Here is a 14694-nt window from a genome sequence, read left to right on the forward strand (position 1 = left end):
ACTCCGTGCTGCCCGCTGGCTCAGGGCAGGGAGCTTGAGAGAAAACGAACAAGGGCGTGGGCCCGGACTCTCACAGGGAGGGTTAGAACTTCTTCAGCCGCAGGCCCCAGGCTAGGAATCTTTGGGCTCCTACTCCTGGGGCCCTTCCTCATCTCAGCTTGCTCCTCTGACGTCTCATCTCCCTCTGCAGGCTGGGGGACAGTGGTCTGAGGCCAAGGAGGGGGTTCTGCTATCCCCTGCATGTGCCCCTGCCTCACCTGTCCCCACATTTTTTATATTAAAAAAAGAATAATAAAAGAAACTACTTTGGAACTCAGTGCCTTGTATTTACAAAAGAAAAATAATAAAGGAAAAGTCTGAAGCTAATCAGCTGGAGACACGGAGCAAAGGTGGGAATCTGGGGGAAAGGGTAGGGGCCTCTGCAGAGAGAGAGAAGGGGAGGGGCTCTGGCACTAAGGCAGCCTGAGGGTCCCAGCCTCTAGGGGCTTCCTCAGGGCCAGCCCCACCCTCCCACAGAGGCTCAGATCAAGGGGCCAGGAGCTGAGTCTCCCGCAGCCCCCTCTGGTTTTTCCAGGAGCCTGAGTTGCCAGCTCCAGGGGTCTGGGAGGGCAGGGGAAACTGAGGCCAGAGAGCCCATGGGTCCTGCCACCACTTCTCACTGTGGTGTGATCTTGGCAGCCTCGGCCCGAATAAGGGCAATGAGGTCCTGGTTGATGAGGAAGACGAATCGCAGGCTGGCAATCTGCGGGCGGGAGAAAAGGGTGGCTAAGGACGGAGGTGAGACTGGGGGCCGGGGCCAGGCCCACACGCTGCCTCACCACACCATGGGGCTCATCCTGGCCTTTCCACCTCACCCCAGCTCACCTCCACCACGGAGTTGTTGCTAAGGCGCCATTTGGAGCCACACAGCACAGGTCGTCCATCGATGTAGATGGGCCGCCGGCCCTCATTGGCAATGAAGAAATCACCGTTGTTCTTCAGCTTGATGACACCTATGGGAATAGAGAGAAAGGGGGTATGATGGGATGGGGGGAAGGCCAGAAGAGGGCCTGAAACCCCCATGTTCCCTCTGCTTCCTGAGGCCGCTACAAGGCACCCAGGACTCCCAAGTTAGAGATCCTAAAATGCCAGCTCCTCAGCCCCACCCAGTCCCTGAGGTTCCCATGGAGACCAAGCCCTAGGGCTGGAGGGCAGCGAGAGGCTGGGAGCAACATCCTCACACACTGCTTCCCGCTGGTACCTTGCTTCCGGGAGATCTTCCAGGCCGGACCCTCCAGAGACAGGTCCACGTCGATCTGGTTATCCTTGGTGGCTCTCCCGAGGGTGATCTGGGGAAATGGGGCAGGTGAGGGCTGGAACCTGAGGAATGGGGAGGAGTCCACACAGGCCCAGGAAAGATGAGCAATCAGGGACGACACAGAAAGGGCAGTGAGGGGAAGATCGACGGAGGAGGGGGACCTAGGAAAGGGGAGGTAGGGGTGGGGATGGGGATGAGGGCAGGGAGGGCTGGGCTGGCCTCACCTCTCTTGAGCGCATCAGGTACCGCACCATGCGGCCCCGCAGCACTGCCAGGGTCTGGTTGTCAAAGTCCGGAGAGCTCATGCCTGGGGGAGAGCAGCTCATGTCAGAGAAGAGCCCACTTTTAGTGCCACAGCATGGAAGGCAGGAGCCAGGGCAAGATCCACTGAGGGAAAGGAGCTAGAGGTCTGGGAAATGAGGGTGAACCCAGCCAAGCAACCACGGGGGCTCAGGGAGGGGCGAAGGGATTTGGAGCACAACCCTGCTGGTCCCCTGGCCTCCTCACCTGTGATGCTATCTACTAGCACCTGCCACTTATGCAGTTCCTGTTCCAGCTGCCGAATCTCTCGTTTCTGGCGCCGGTCAGCCACTGTCAGCTCTGGGGTGAGGTGGGGTGGTAACGAAGGTCACTCTGAGGTCACCAGCACCTGGTACTGTTTCTCTCTCTTCCAGCAGGAGCTCCCACCCCCTCACTGTCCCCACGAGGGCACACTCACCATGTTCTAGGACTTCATCTCGCATGTCCCTGGGGGGCGAGAAGAGAAGGATGAATCAGGCTCCCATTTGCGCTCACCTGCCATCACCATTAGGTGCTACTGGGCTCAGTAGGATCCCTCAGTCCCTCAGCCCAGTGACCCCGTGGGCTGCTCCTCTGGCCTTAGCCTAGCTTCCCTCCCTAGGGTGGGGGTAAGATACAACGGGGGGGGGTGGGGCGGCTGGGGAGGGCTCTTAGCAGGGAGAGCAACAGCTACAACTGGAGCTCCAGGCCGAGCCTGGGCTGGGCTCCGTTCCCTGCAGCAGGAGAGGCAGGGCCGGGCAGCACGGGGAGCTCCGTCCTGGGGAGACACTCAGCTCTCTGTGCCCTGCCTGTGGCCCCAGCCACTCACTTGAGCTTACTGTCATCAATCAAGTCCTCTGCGTCAGAGAAATTCAGCACTTGGTCCCCCTTGGGCAGCGGCTGCACTGAACGAAGGACAGAGGGAGGGTCAGCGCCAATGCTCCTACTCAACCACAAGCTGCTGAGCAGACAAATGAACTAAGAGGACAAACTGTAAAGACAGCCCATGGAGACAGTCTCGTGCTGAAATCAACAAAAGTTAACCTGATACAGGTAACAGCATGCATGCAGATCAGACTGCACGCTACTTTGGCACAAAGCATTCCTGGGATTCGCTGGGGGGGCAGAGGTGGTTCTAGAAAGGGAAAGGAATTAAAATTGACCTTTGGGGCTTCCCTGGTGGCGCAGTAGTTAAGAATCTGCCGGCCAACGCAGGGGACACGGGTTCGAATCCTGATCCGGGAAGATCCCACATGCCGCGGAGCAACTAAGCCCATGTGCCACAACTACTGAGCCTGCGCTCCACAACTACTGAAGCCCGCGTGCTACAACTACTGAAGCCCGCACGCCTAGAGCCCATGCTCTGCAAACGAGAAGCCACTGCAATGAGAAGCCCGTGCACTTCAATGAAGAGGAGCCCCCGCTAGCTGCAACTAGAGAAAGCCCGTGCACAGCAACAAAGACCCAACGCAGCCAAAAATAAATAAAAATAAAATAAATTTAAAAAAAGAAAGTTGACCTTTGCACGGTCTTTTCAGTGTGCAAAGAGCTCTCACTTACAAAGCCTTGAACTACATAGGGAAGGCATTGCTATTAGCTGCACATTACAGATGAGAAAACAGATAGAGGAAGGGTTAAGCTATGTGACTAGTTCAGGACACAGGCAGGAATCAAGGCCCGCTTTCCTGATTCCAAATCCAAACTGCCTCTTCTACCACATCACATGCTCCCAAACATTTTCTGCCACATTCGGCAAGGGGCTGAGAGGCACATGCCTGTCAAGTCTCACTCAGGATGTGTCAGAAGGGAGCCTTAAGCCAGTGTTTTCAAATTGTGGGTCATGACACGTTAACAGTTCATGAAATTCACTTTTTTCAAAAAAAAAAAAAAAAAGAAATGGAATGCAATAATATCAGAATCCATCAGATGTACAGGATAAATATTGTTTCATGAAAGTTTTTCAGTTCTTTTCTGGTCAAAATGTAAAAGCGATTGGGGTCCCCAAATCTGAGAACTCCTGCCTTAGTGTCAGTTGTTCCCAGGACTGCAGCGTCTGCTCAGCAGCAGCTCCGACTAGCTAGTGAGACTGCTGGTTGAGGAGTCTGACAACCCCTGAGGTGTCATCACTGCCAGGGAAGCAAGGGAGGCTGCATAGGAGCCACAAATGCTCCACCACCACCGCCCTCCACCTTAGTTCAGACTGTGGGGAGACGGGGTTGGGGTAGTCACCCTGCCAGAGCTGCCTGAATCCTACCAACCTAATATTCAGCTGACTTGATAGGTAAGCAGTGTATACTCCCTGTTCCTAGGGACTCCAAGAATGAAATAGCAAAGGAGAAACCACGTAAGACAAGCCTTGAAGGGAAAAATTATACCTTTATGTTAACAAATATACACAATAGGGGCTTCCCTGGTGGCGCAGTGGTTAAGAACCCCCCTGCCAATGCAGAGGACATGGGTTCGAGCCCTGGTCCAGGAAGATACCACATGCTGTGGAGCAATTAAGCCCGGGCGCCACAACAAGATAAGCCACTGCAACAAGAAGCCCACGCACTGCAACGGAGAGTAGCCCCCGCTCGCCACAACTAGAGAAAGCCCGTGCGCAGCAATGAAGACCCAATGCAGCCAAAAATAAAATAAACTTGTTAAAAACAAACAAAACAAAAAACCAAATATACACAAGGTAACTTTTAAAATAGTGACAAAGGGGCTAGCTACAGCAGCAAAAATAAACTTTATCCAGTGTCTGTTCTCTCTGCAGGAGGTCAGTGATAGCTGAGCCTGAGGAAGCAGCAGAGATCTGGAATAAAGAGGGCTGCCCACTGGGCACTAAATTCAGAGATCCTCAGGAAGGAAAGATGGGGCCTCCCGTGACCAGATTTCCTAAAATCCTCTAGTAGGAATCTTTTATTATCCAGAAGCTGCAGGGCCTAGCGAGTAAGGTGACAGGCAGAACTGAAGCTTCATTTTCAGAACAGTATGAACAACTACATAGTAGCCAACATGCAATAATCTTTAGGAAGTAAAAGTAAAGTGTGCTTGGACTGTGAAAGTCTGACCCTGAAACCCGAATCTAACTGAAGAGCTTCCTGTAGTTTAATCAGACCGCTTTCCTAGTATCTGTTATTAGGAGAGTGAGAGTTTTGCTGGTGAGGGAAGAGAGGAAGCTTTCTGGCCCTTGGGAAAGGAGAAAGACAGGTGGCCTGGGTTAAAGTCCCTGCAGGGATTTGGGAATGGCCTGAAGGCAGCCCCACAGCACAAATGCTTGGTGGAAGGAGAGGCAGTGAGGAGGAGTGTGGAGAGAGGGAAGGGGCAGAAAGCCTGAGACACAGTGGGTGGGACAGGGGGACGGGTGAGCGGCGAGGGGACTTTCACAGGTCACTCATGTGTGAATGTTACTTGTGAAGAATATACTATAATGTATGTAATGGTAAAACCTGTCAAAAAACGAAAAAAGTCAGGAAGTGGGAGACAACTCTGCCATTTAGTCTTTTTGTTCAGGATTCTATGCAATTTTGGCTACCCTCACCGTGATCCTAAGACCATTCCAGCCAATCTCCCTCCCTCTGGAAGGAAGTGGTTTTTGCTGCAAAGAGAGATGAACAAGACGCTGGGGGCCACGGAGGGATTTGTTACAGGGCACCTGAGGGCAGCTGTGTCCAGCCCCCTTCACACTCACATACACGCACCCTCACTCTGCCAGCTCCTGGGCCCAGTTACCTGTCTGGTCCTCCAACAGGTAATACTGCTTCATGAGCTGCCAATGGGCCTGCAGAGCCTTGGCAGTACGGGCCAGGTAGAAGGCATCAGGGTGTCTGTGCAGCAGGTCCTGGAAGGTCTCCAAGGTGGGCTGGCTGGTCTGGAGGGCAAGAAGCACACTCTGGGCATCTGGGTTTCCTTGCTCCTGTCTCTGCTGTACCATCCGTGCCCCCTGCCCCAGTCCCCAGCAGGAGCTGGAAAAAGTGATAACTACTGCTGCCCAGGAAGCCAGGCTTGGCTCTCCCCGAGGACCTGGTCCACAAAGGCCCTGCAGGTGTATGTGCGTCTCCAAGCAGTGGAACCTCCCCGCAGTCAGTTTTCCAGGTTAGCTGGCTCCCGCCCTGCCCCTCAGCATTACCAGCCCTCAGCCTTACCGATCCTACTTTGCTCAGCAGCTGCTCTTCAGCCTTGCTAAACAGGGCCTTGCTCTGGATGGCGGCAATGGCCTCTGGGTGCAGCTGTCTCATGGCCTGGCAGGCCAGCCTGGGCAGGAGGGAGATAGAGGGCAGGGCAGGGTTGAAGGAAGGGTGTCAAGCAATCTGAGGTTCCTACTTCTCCAAAGCCTGCAGGCCTTTGAGATCCAGAACTCAAAGATCCAGGCCCTCAACAGGAAGAGCCCAAGGCTTAGCACAGGACCTGTGACCTCGTGCATCTGCCGAAAACATCAACAGGCAACTCAGAAAACTCAGCTTCCTGTGTTCAACCCCGTGAAGAGGCTCAAGGGCACAGCCGCCTACAGGCCAGTCCGGAGGGAGATCCTGAGACCAGCTGCTGTTCCTGCCCCAAGAACTTTCTCCTTACTTGGCCAAAGCTGCCACCCACTAGCCACCTCCTCTTTCCCAAGCTGTGCCCTGCCCATTTCCTGGTATATCAGGGCTGTGGCTATAGCTTAAGTGGTGACAGGGGCTGTGGAGTAGAAGATGGATGTTAAGCATTCGACCAAATTCTGATGATGTCAAACGAAGTGACTGAGAAGGAAGAGTGTGTTGTGTATGTGCACAGGTGTATTTGGACTGTTGGAGCTGGAAGAGGCCCTGGTGTTCTTCTGTTCCAACTCCTTCTTCTGGAGGAAGAAACTGTGGGAGGTCAGTGTGGGAAGGCTGGGAGGTGACCGCCCCAAAGCACAATGCACACGGTGGTAGAACAGGGCTCCTGGCACTCATGTGGTGTTTTCTCTCATGCTACTTCCTTGGCTTCCAGGTCCTTGCTCCTGACATCCAGCCTGGATTAGCAGGGTTGGGAGCAGGAAGCAGCTTCCCCCTGAAGCCTGGCAGGTCTCCAGTATCACCTCAGAAGATACAAGGCCCCAAGGAGCCCTGCCTCCCAGGCCCCTCCCCTGTACAATTCTTTCTGTTCAGGAGCCAAATTCTGGTGTCCCCAGTACCGCGCCGCTGCTGGGGCCAGCCCACTCACTTGGAGATGACAGGATCGTAGAGCAGGGCGTACCAGCGCTCCTGGACTTCGCGCAGAGTGAAGCGGCAGCTGAACTTCACGCCCAGGTGGACAGATGTCAGGTCATTGGTCTGCAAGGCCCCAGAGTGCTTTGCTCCAGCCTCAGAGCTGGGAAAAACCCTCCCGTGCCACCTACAGGACACTGCCGGGCTAGATGGGGGGCTGGGAACTGGAGCCTGCGGGGAGAAGGCGAACACAACCCCTGTGGTGGGAAGCACTACCTGCAACACGGCATTGATGAGCAGGAGGTCATCTGCAGGCTTCCAGCGGCCCAGATCCTTGGTCACCTGGAGTGGCTGTTTGCTCTTCTTCACACGTTTGGTGAGTCCAGGGGCTGGGGCTGGGCTGGGTGGCACAGGGGTGCTGGGGGCCTTGGACACCTGGGCAGGGGGCAGGAGCAGAGTGAGCTCATCAGGGCAGCTAGGCCTTCAGGCCTAGAGCTTTGTACACTGTGTGGCAGCTCCAGCCCCACCCAACAACAAGCCACAGGCAGGGGGCTCAGCTTTCCAGTGCCCATCCCTTCCCCCTTCCCACCCCCATCAAAGTACTTCTACACAGTCCTTGACCATATGGGGTCTTCCTTTTGCTGGTGGCGCCCCCCAATGCCAGCATGGAGGGTGGGTGGGGAGGATACCAGGAAAACACTCTTGCTGGTACAGTGTCTGGGGCCAGAGCAATGCCACCTGGGGGTTATTTTTACAGCCAGCAATGCTCGGAACAGGCTGTCTGCTCCCAGAATAGATGCACGCTCTATGCCTCCCACACAGAATGTGATACAGGATGCACTGACAGGGTGGTGATGGGTGCAGCAAGAAAAGCGGAGTAGCGAGAGATGGGCTCCCAGGAGGGAGGCAACTGAGGTGGGCCGGGGCAGCTTGATCCTCTCACAAGCCTCCTCTGCAGGGCTCTTGCCAACTGACAAAGGTTGTGGGGAAACACAAAATCTGGCACTGGCCCCCACCCTTCTCCATTCCCCACGTCTCCCAATCCTCACCTTCTTCTTCTCACTGGAGGAGGGTTCACTCCCCGAACAGCGCCCTGGTTCCACCCCACTGGCCCCCTTTGCCCGGGTAGAGGACTTAGCCAGGCTGCTCTCCACCAGCTCATCGTCAAACTTCTTTCTCTTGATGAACCTGCGAAGAGTCCTACCCAGTGAACGCTCTGTGCCCCATCCCCAGTACCCACTCACACACACCCAGCCCCCACAGTAGAGCAGGTTGCCAGCAGGCAGGATGCTAACTGCTCTGGCTCAGTGGACGGGGCATGGAACTGCTATGCTCCACCCTTGACATGACAGTGTATTGCACCACAAAGATTTCCTGTCCAAGACCTAAGATCTCCCTCCCTCGCTCTCAGTCATTGGGAGGGACTTAGTAGGGACAGGAAAAGCACAAGGCTCTGCCAACAGTTGGGCTCCAGAGGGGCTCAGGGAGCCATTCCCAACAGGGGTGAAGGCATGCAGCAGTCTCAGTCTCTGGCCCTTCAAACCCTAGTACCTGGAGGAGCTTCTCCGTTTAGGGATGGTGCCCAAAGCCTGTGAGGAGGCCCGCTTCTGCCCTGCCAGTGACTCCTCATCCTCTGAGCGGCTGGCAGTGCCTGATGCCATCAGGGATGAATCTAGCAGCCCCTGTGAATCTAGAAAAAGAGAAGTGGTGAACCCAGGCCTCCTAAATGCCTAGCAGAGCCCTGAGCCTCTGCACATGGGACCCCTCCTCAGCCCCCCTCCCCCTACCAGCCCTCTTGGTCCCTCCCCTGCTTCCTTGACACTTGAAGGTTTAAGGTGGGAGTTCCTTGGCCATCCAGATCCCATCTGGGCCCAGACCTTCCACGCTGGGCAGTTCTCCCGGTGCCACGTGTCATGTCGTGCAGCACATGGTGCTCAGGTCAGACTGGTGATGCCGACACACCGGGCTCTGGGCATAACTGCTCCCTCTGCCATCAAAATGCAGCCATGCCAAAGAGCGTCAGCTCAACAGCAAGTCAGTCAACTGTGGCCTCTGCCGAGAGGTACGTGGGTGGTGCTGGCCCAGGGGGAGGTGGCAATGCCCAGCCAGGACCGAAAGACACACGTGCCAGGCACCGGGTGGAATCAGCAGATGCTTGGCGCCTGAGCGTTTGGGGAGCTGGCCCGGCCTCATACTACCTTTGTCCATCCTCTCACAGTCCCAAAGCCACTGGTTCCAAACCACAGGGCTAGAAGGAAGGGTCCCACAGGTTCATCCAAGGATTCTGACCAGGTGAGCTTAGAGGCTGAGAAGAGATTCTGCAAAGGAGAAATGAGGCTCCCTGAAGCTCAGGTTTCCAGCCTCACCTCCTTTATACTGGAACAGGTCCCCAGGATCCCATAAGCTAGGGAAAACACCAGGAGAAGATACACAATATATTCTGCCAATATGACCCTGTTAAACCTTTCGAAACCTAAGCCTTTCGAAGGTCACCGACATCTGAGACAGTGATAAAAGCTATGGACCCTAGAAAAATGTACACATTTTAGGAGGTTCACAAACCACTCTAATTCTACTCATAGCCCCTAGGTTAAGGGCCTTGACTATAAACTAGCAAGAAACAAGGGATTCTTGGCTCACTTTTTCTTTGTCTGCTGCCCATTCTGCTCCCCTCCCAGCCCAAAGCAAGGAAAAGGAAACGGAGATTGAACTCCCACCAGTCCATCTCACTTTTTTTCATTTGAAGCTCTGGCTGAAGATTTAGTGGGTGGTACCTCGTGGAAGCTAAAAAACTCGGCTTGGGAACTGAGCAAATATCAGCCACCCTGGGGCGGGGGGGCCCTCGCCTAAGCCCGGAGAACTCAGGTAGTAGGGACTCTGCGGAGCGCGCCGCTTCGGAGAGTCCCGCCCCTTCTGACCAGGGCGTCTCTCCGCGCAGCGTTCCAGCCCTGCCCCCAGGTGCGCTCCTCGCGCCGTACCATTTGATACGGCTGGGAAACTTGCCACCTGGGGAGAGGGTGAAGGGCCCGATTCCGCGGGTAGACTGAGGCAGGGTCAGCGCCGCCTGCCTTCTCCGGCCCTCCACCCCTCGTTCTCCCCCCAAGGGCACACCCACAGTAGGGGATTAGTCCAGGTCTGTTTCACGGGCTCGGGATAGGAGTGGTGACGAAGTCAGCCCTGCAACTCAAAGGCAAAGCACCGAGTGAACCCCGATGCCCTCGCAGCCTTGGTTTACGCCCCACGGGCCGGTGGCAGGGGAAGGGAGTCAACTCCCAGACCAATTCTCACCCCACCTTCGGCATGCCACCTTTGCGCATGCGTAACTTCTAGGACCAGATTCTGGCCCGGTCCGGCCCACGCATGCGCAGATTTTCGGGGCGCTCCCGGGGCGGGGCCCCAAACCTGGCGGGGTGTCGTCCCCAGCGGCACTCTGGGGAACTCCATTTCATCCCCAACTCTGCTCCGAACACTCAGAGGCGAACCGCAAGGTCTCACCATTCCTAGGCTGCCAGCTCCAACAATTTCTCCGCGGCGACGGCAGCAGCCGCAGGGCCAAAGCCGGCTTCCGTGAGGCCCGTCTACTTCCGGGTCTACGAACCAAGGGCCGCGCAACCCCTTCCGGTTCGCCTCGGTAACGTGCGTAAGGGGGCGTGGCCGTGGTAGCGAAGGTGTCGCCGTTTTGTTAACGGCCAAAATTAAAGGCTTTCCCAATTGGGACAACATATAGGGGGGCATCAGGGATTATAGGATCCAGGTTGGAGGAAGTGATTAAAGGGAAAGGCGAGACTTGGGGCGGGATAGCCTGAGTAGCGAGATGAGGCAACGCTGGAAGGGGCTGGCCCGAGGGTGGGGCCGGGCGGCAGACTAGATTTCGGCTTCCGAATCTTGCAGCCTCCTGAGACATCTAGGACTCTTTGATAGTTTCTCAGGACCAGTTATGGATAGTTTGATTCCACCAAAGGTTTTAGAGAAACTACTCTGTGGCAGGCCCTGTGCTAGGCACAATACGGGGAGATGATGTTGAGCTCCCTCCAGCCGGAGGAGGAGCAGGGAGGTTGATGTCTAAGGAACGGAGGGAGGGCTCTAGGCCGCGGTTCTAGAAGGTAGAGGCCCTGGGAGAAGGAGTGCCCTTCCCATCAGCCCGACCCCACCTGGATTGCTGGAGGCAGCTGTGGGCCCCGGGAGGTAAGACGACCAAAGGAAGCACCTTCAGAGGAGAGTGCCCTGGAGATGGGAGGACAAAACTACAGGAAAAGTTGGGAGTTTGGGGGTGTGAGAGCTGTCTCGAGAAATCAGAAAGACTGTCCTCTAAAAGAGGGTTTCTATTTGTTTTATGCTTCCTTGGAGGGGCACGAAAGGGTAATAGCCTTAGAGAAACATACTGCGGCTCAGAATAAGAAAGATACAATTCCAAAGCTGTCCAGCAGCTAGGGTGGTCCCCTCAGTGGAGGTGTCAAGCACACATCACCTGGACATTGCCAGGCGATTCAAGTGTCAGATGGGAGGGCCCTTCTGGCCCTGACAATGTATGATAGCCTTCTGCTTCAAGAGTCCCCTGTTCATTTGTGATCTTGCTTAATGAGTATTAACCTATTTTATTTCCCCTGAAAGATTGTGTTTTCTGATACAAGGTGTGATGGACTATACTAGACATAGCATAGTAGCTATACTAGGTGAGAGTTATCAGGGAGGTCTCTAAGGAGGTGACAATTGAATTGAGATTTGACAGCTGATAAGGGACCAGTTAGGCAAAGAGCTGGGGTAAGATGACCTAGTCAGAGGGGACAGCATAACTCCAAAGCAGAAAAGAGCTTGGTGAGTTTGAGGAGGAGGAAGGAGTTTAGTGTGGCTGGAAAGGATGATCAAGAAAAAGAGGGAGGTAGATGAGAATAGAGAGGTCATCAGGGCAGATCACATTAGGCCTTGTAGTTCATGGTATAGATTTTGATCTTTATTTTTTTATTTTTGCGGTACGCGGGCCTCTCACTATTGTGGCCTCTCCCGTTGCGGAGCACAGGCTCCCGACGGACGCGCAGTCTCAGCGGCCATGGCTCACGGGCCCAGCTGTTCCGCGGCATGCGGGATCTTCCCGGACCAGGGCACGAACCCGCGTCCCCTGCATCGGCAGGCGGACTCTCAACCACTACGCCACCAGGGGAGCCCCCGATCTTTATTCTTTTTTTAAACAGATTTATTGATTGATTGATTGATTGCCATGCCGCACAGCATGCAGGATCTTAGTTCCCCCACCAGGGATCAAACCCATGCCCCCTGCAGTGGAAGCACAGAGTCTCAACCACTGGACCCCTAGGGAAGTCCCTTTGGCCCTTATTCTTAACGCATTAGAAAGCCCTTAAAGGATGACAAGCAAAAGCATCCATCCTGTGATATGATTTAATTTTTTAAATGATCCCTTTGTCTACTTGTGGAGAACGGATTGTAGGGGGGCAAAAGAGGAAGGAGAGAGATCAGATGAAGAGGCTATTGTAGCAATCCAAGTGAGAGGTAAACTCGGGTGGTTTAGCTGGGTTGTGGGGGCAGTGAAGACGGACAGAAATAGTGACTTTGATATATATTTTGCAGGTAGAACCATAAGGACTTACTGATGGATTGAATATAGGATATGAGGGAAAAGGAAGAATCAAGGATAAGATCTAAATTTTTGGCCTGAGTACCTGGATGGATATGAGACAACCCCCCCACTTTAGAATATATCCAGAATCTGGTCATATCTCACCAGCTCCAACACTATTTCCTGATCCAAATACCCTGAATTCACCTTCTCTCACCTGGACTATTGCAAGACCTCCCTAACTAGTCTCCCAGCTTTCATCTTTTTTTTTTTTTTTTTGCGGTACGCGGGCCTCTCACTGTTGTGGCCTCTCCCGTTGCGGAGCACAGGCTCCGGACACGCAGGCTCAGCGGCCACGGCTCACGGGCCCAGCCGCTCCGCGGCATGTGGGATCCTCCCGGACCGGGGCACGAACCCGTGTTCCCCGCATCGGCAGGCGGACTCTCAACCACTGCGCCACCAGGGAAGCCCCCAGCTTTCATCTTTACTGCCTCTCCTCCAATTTCTTCACAGCAGCTATAAGAAATGGAAATCCACTCATGTCAAGCCTCTGTTCAAAATCCTCCATCCTTGGAGTAAAAGCTCATGAGGTCATGACCTCATCTCCTGCTCCTCTCACTTGGTCTTTTAAAAGTTTCAGTCCCCATCCCCTGCATTCTGTATCCCTTCCCTGCTTTGTTTTTTCATTAGCATTTATTTTCTCCTAATGTGTGATGTAATTTACTTATTTTTTTCCTGTTTATTATATGTCCCCCAGCAGTAGAATATAAGGTCTATGAGGGCAGGGGGGTTTGCCTGTTTTGTTCACTGCTATAGTAGGTACTTAATAAATATTTGTTGAATAAGCATGTTAAAAAAACCTAGGGGAAAGGGGAAGTCTGTGGGAGGAGGAGGTTTGTATAGGCACAGAAATGAAGAGTTCTGTTTAGACATGTTAAGTATGAGATGCCTGTGAGGTATCCTGGTGGAGGTGTTGAGTAGAGAGGTGGGCACACTAGTCCAGTCAGGGAGGAGACCTGGGCTGGAGATATACATTAGGGAATCATTCTCATGAAGATAATGCCAATGCCTAGGGAGAGAGTGTAGACAGAGAATAGGAAGGTCCAAGACCCATGGCTGGGGCACTCCAACATTTAAGTTAAGGTAGAGGAGGAGCCAGCAAAGGAACAAAAAGAAGAGTGTGGATAAAAAGAAAAGTTAGCAGTGGCACCAGTCATCTAACCTCCAGTTAACTGTCTCTGGCTCCAGGGTAATCTTTCACAGTGCAGCACTACCCCTGGGATAGACGTGGCTTACCGTGGAGGCCACGATCATCATGGTTTCTCCTGGATCTTTGCTCAGGGCCCCAGGCTCCTTCATCTGGGGGATTAGGACATAGTGGTTAAGAATACAGGCTCTGCCTGACTTTAAACCTTAGCTCTATCACCTACCATCTTGTGACCTTGAGAAGTTAATATATTTCTTTGCCTCAGTTTGCCATCATCTGTGGGGAAATAATAGTACCCACTTTGTAGGATGGTTCTGAGGAGTAAATCACTCATTGTTTAAACAAGTACGTCGTATATAGCAAGTGCTTAAAAAATGTTAGCTGTTGGTACTGTTCTTAGGGCTTGGGTCTTGGTGTCTCCTGCCAGGTGGTCAGTCTACGACCCAGACTTTGGTAGCACAGCCCCTCCCGGCTCCCATCCACTAGAGCAGGACCAGTTTTTCTTTCACCTAAGGCTGTTACCTTCTGGGCACTTGGTCAGAGGACACAGGATCTCTCTGCTGTTGGCTCAAATATACCTTCTTAGGAAGGCAAGTTTAATAAAGCTGTTGACCAGTACAAAGTTGCCTTCGGTTCACAATGCATTTTAAGTCAACATGAACTCTACTTGATATCTGTACACTTTTTTTTTTTCTCTAAGGGAGGAGAAACCATTTGCAAAGGATGAGTCTCATACACAGACTGAATCTCTCTGAAATATCCCCAAGGTAGAGAATCACAAACTTTATGAAACATCCGACTTATTTAACATGACAAAATGTATATATCTCAGTCCAAAAGCCAGAATCACACTTAATGAGGAAACCTAAATTATTCCCATTGAAGTTAGGTATTCCACAAGGATGGCCCCTGTGACTATTTTTATTTAACACTGCTTTGGAAGTACTAGCCTACTTAATTACAGAAGAGAGAGGAATGAGATAAAAAAACTAGAGAAGAAGAGGTGAAATTACCATTATTTATTTATGATATAATAGCCTAGCTGGAAAATCCAAGGATATCAACTGAAAAACTAATAAAAATAAGACATTTTAGCAAAGTGGGTACAAATTAATATATAAAAAGTCAACGAACAACAGCCAATTAGAAAGTATATGAGAATAAAATGTATCATTTACAATAG

At 53.1% G+C, this 14694-nt stretch overlaps 1 protein-coding gene across 1 annotated transcript; it reads right to left on the reverse strand.

Annotated features, from left to right (window-relative positions):
- Nucleotides 1-310: 310 nt before the first annotated feature.
- MCRS1 (microspherule protein 1) lies at nt 311-10467 on the reverse strand (the record flags this gene model as incomplete). The annotated part of the gene is given in 15 exon segments (XM_079715822.1): nt 311-742; nt 865-992; nt 1241-1328; nt 1522-1604; nt 1805-1897; nt 2016-2044; nt 2406-2481; nt 5297-5435; nt 5710-5818; nt 6749-6858; nt 7009-7167; nt 7782-7920; nt 8284-8422; nt 10228-10362; nt 10365-10467. Coding segments are annotated over 15 exon segments (1617 nt in total). The 3' UTR covers nt 311-655.
- Nucleotides 10468-14694: the final 4227 nt, after the last annotated feature.

The sequence above is a fragment of the Hyperoodon ampullatus genome (assembly GCF_949752795.1).
Source record: "Hyperoodon ampullatus genome assembly, chromosome: 11".
Taxonomy (NCBI): domain Eukaryota; kingdom Metazoa; phylum Chordata; class Mammalia; order Artiodactyla; family Ziphiidae; genus Hyperoodon; species Hyperoodon ampullatus.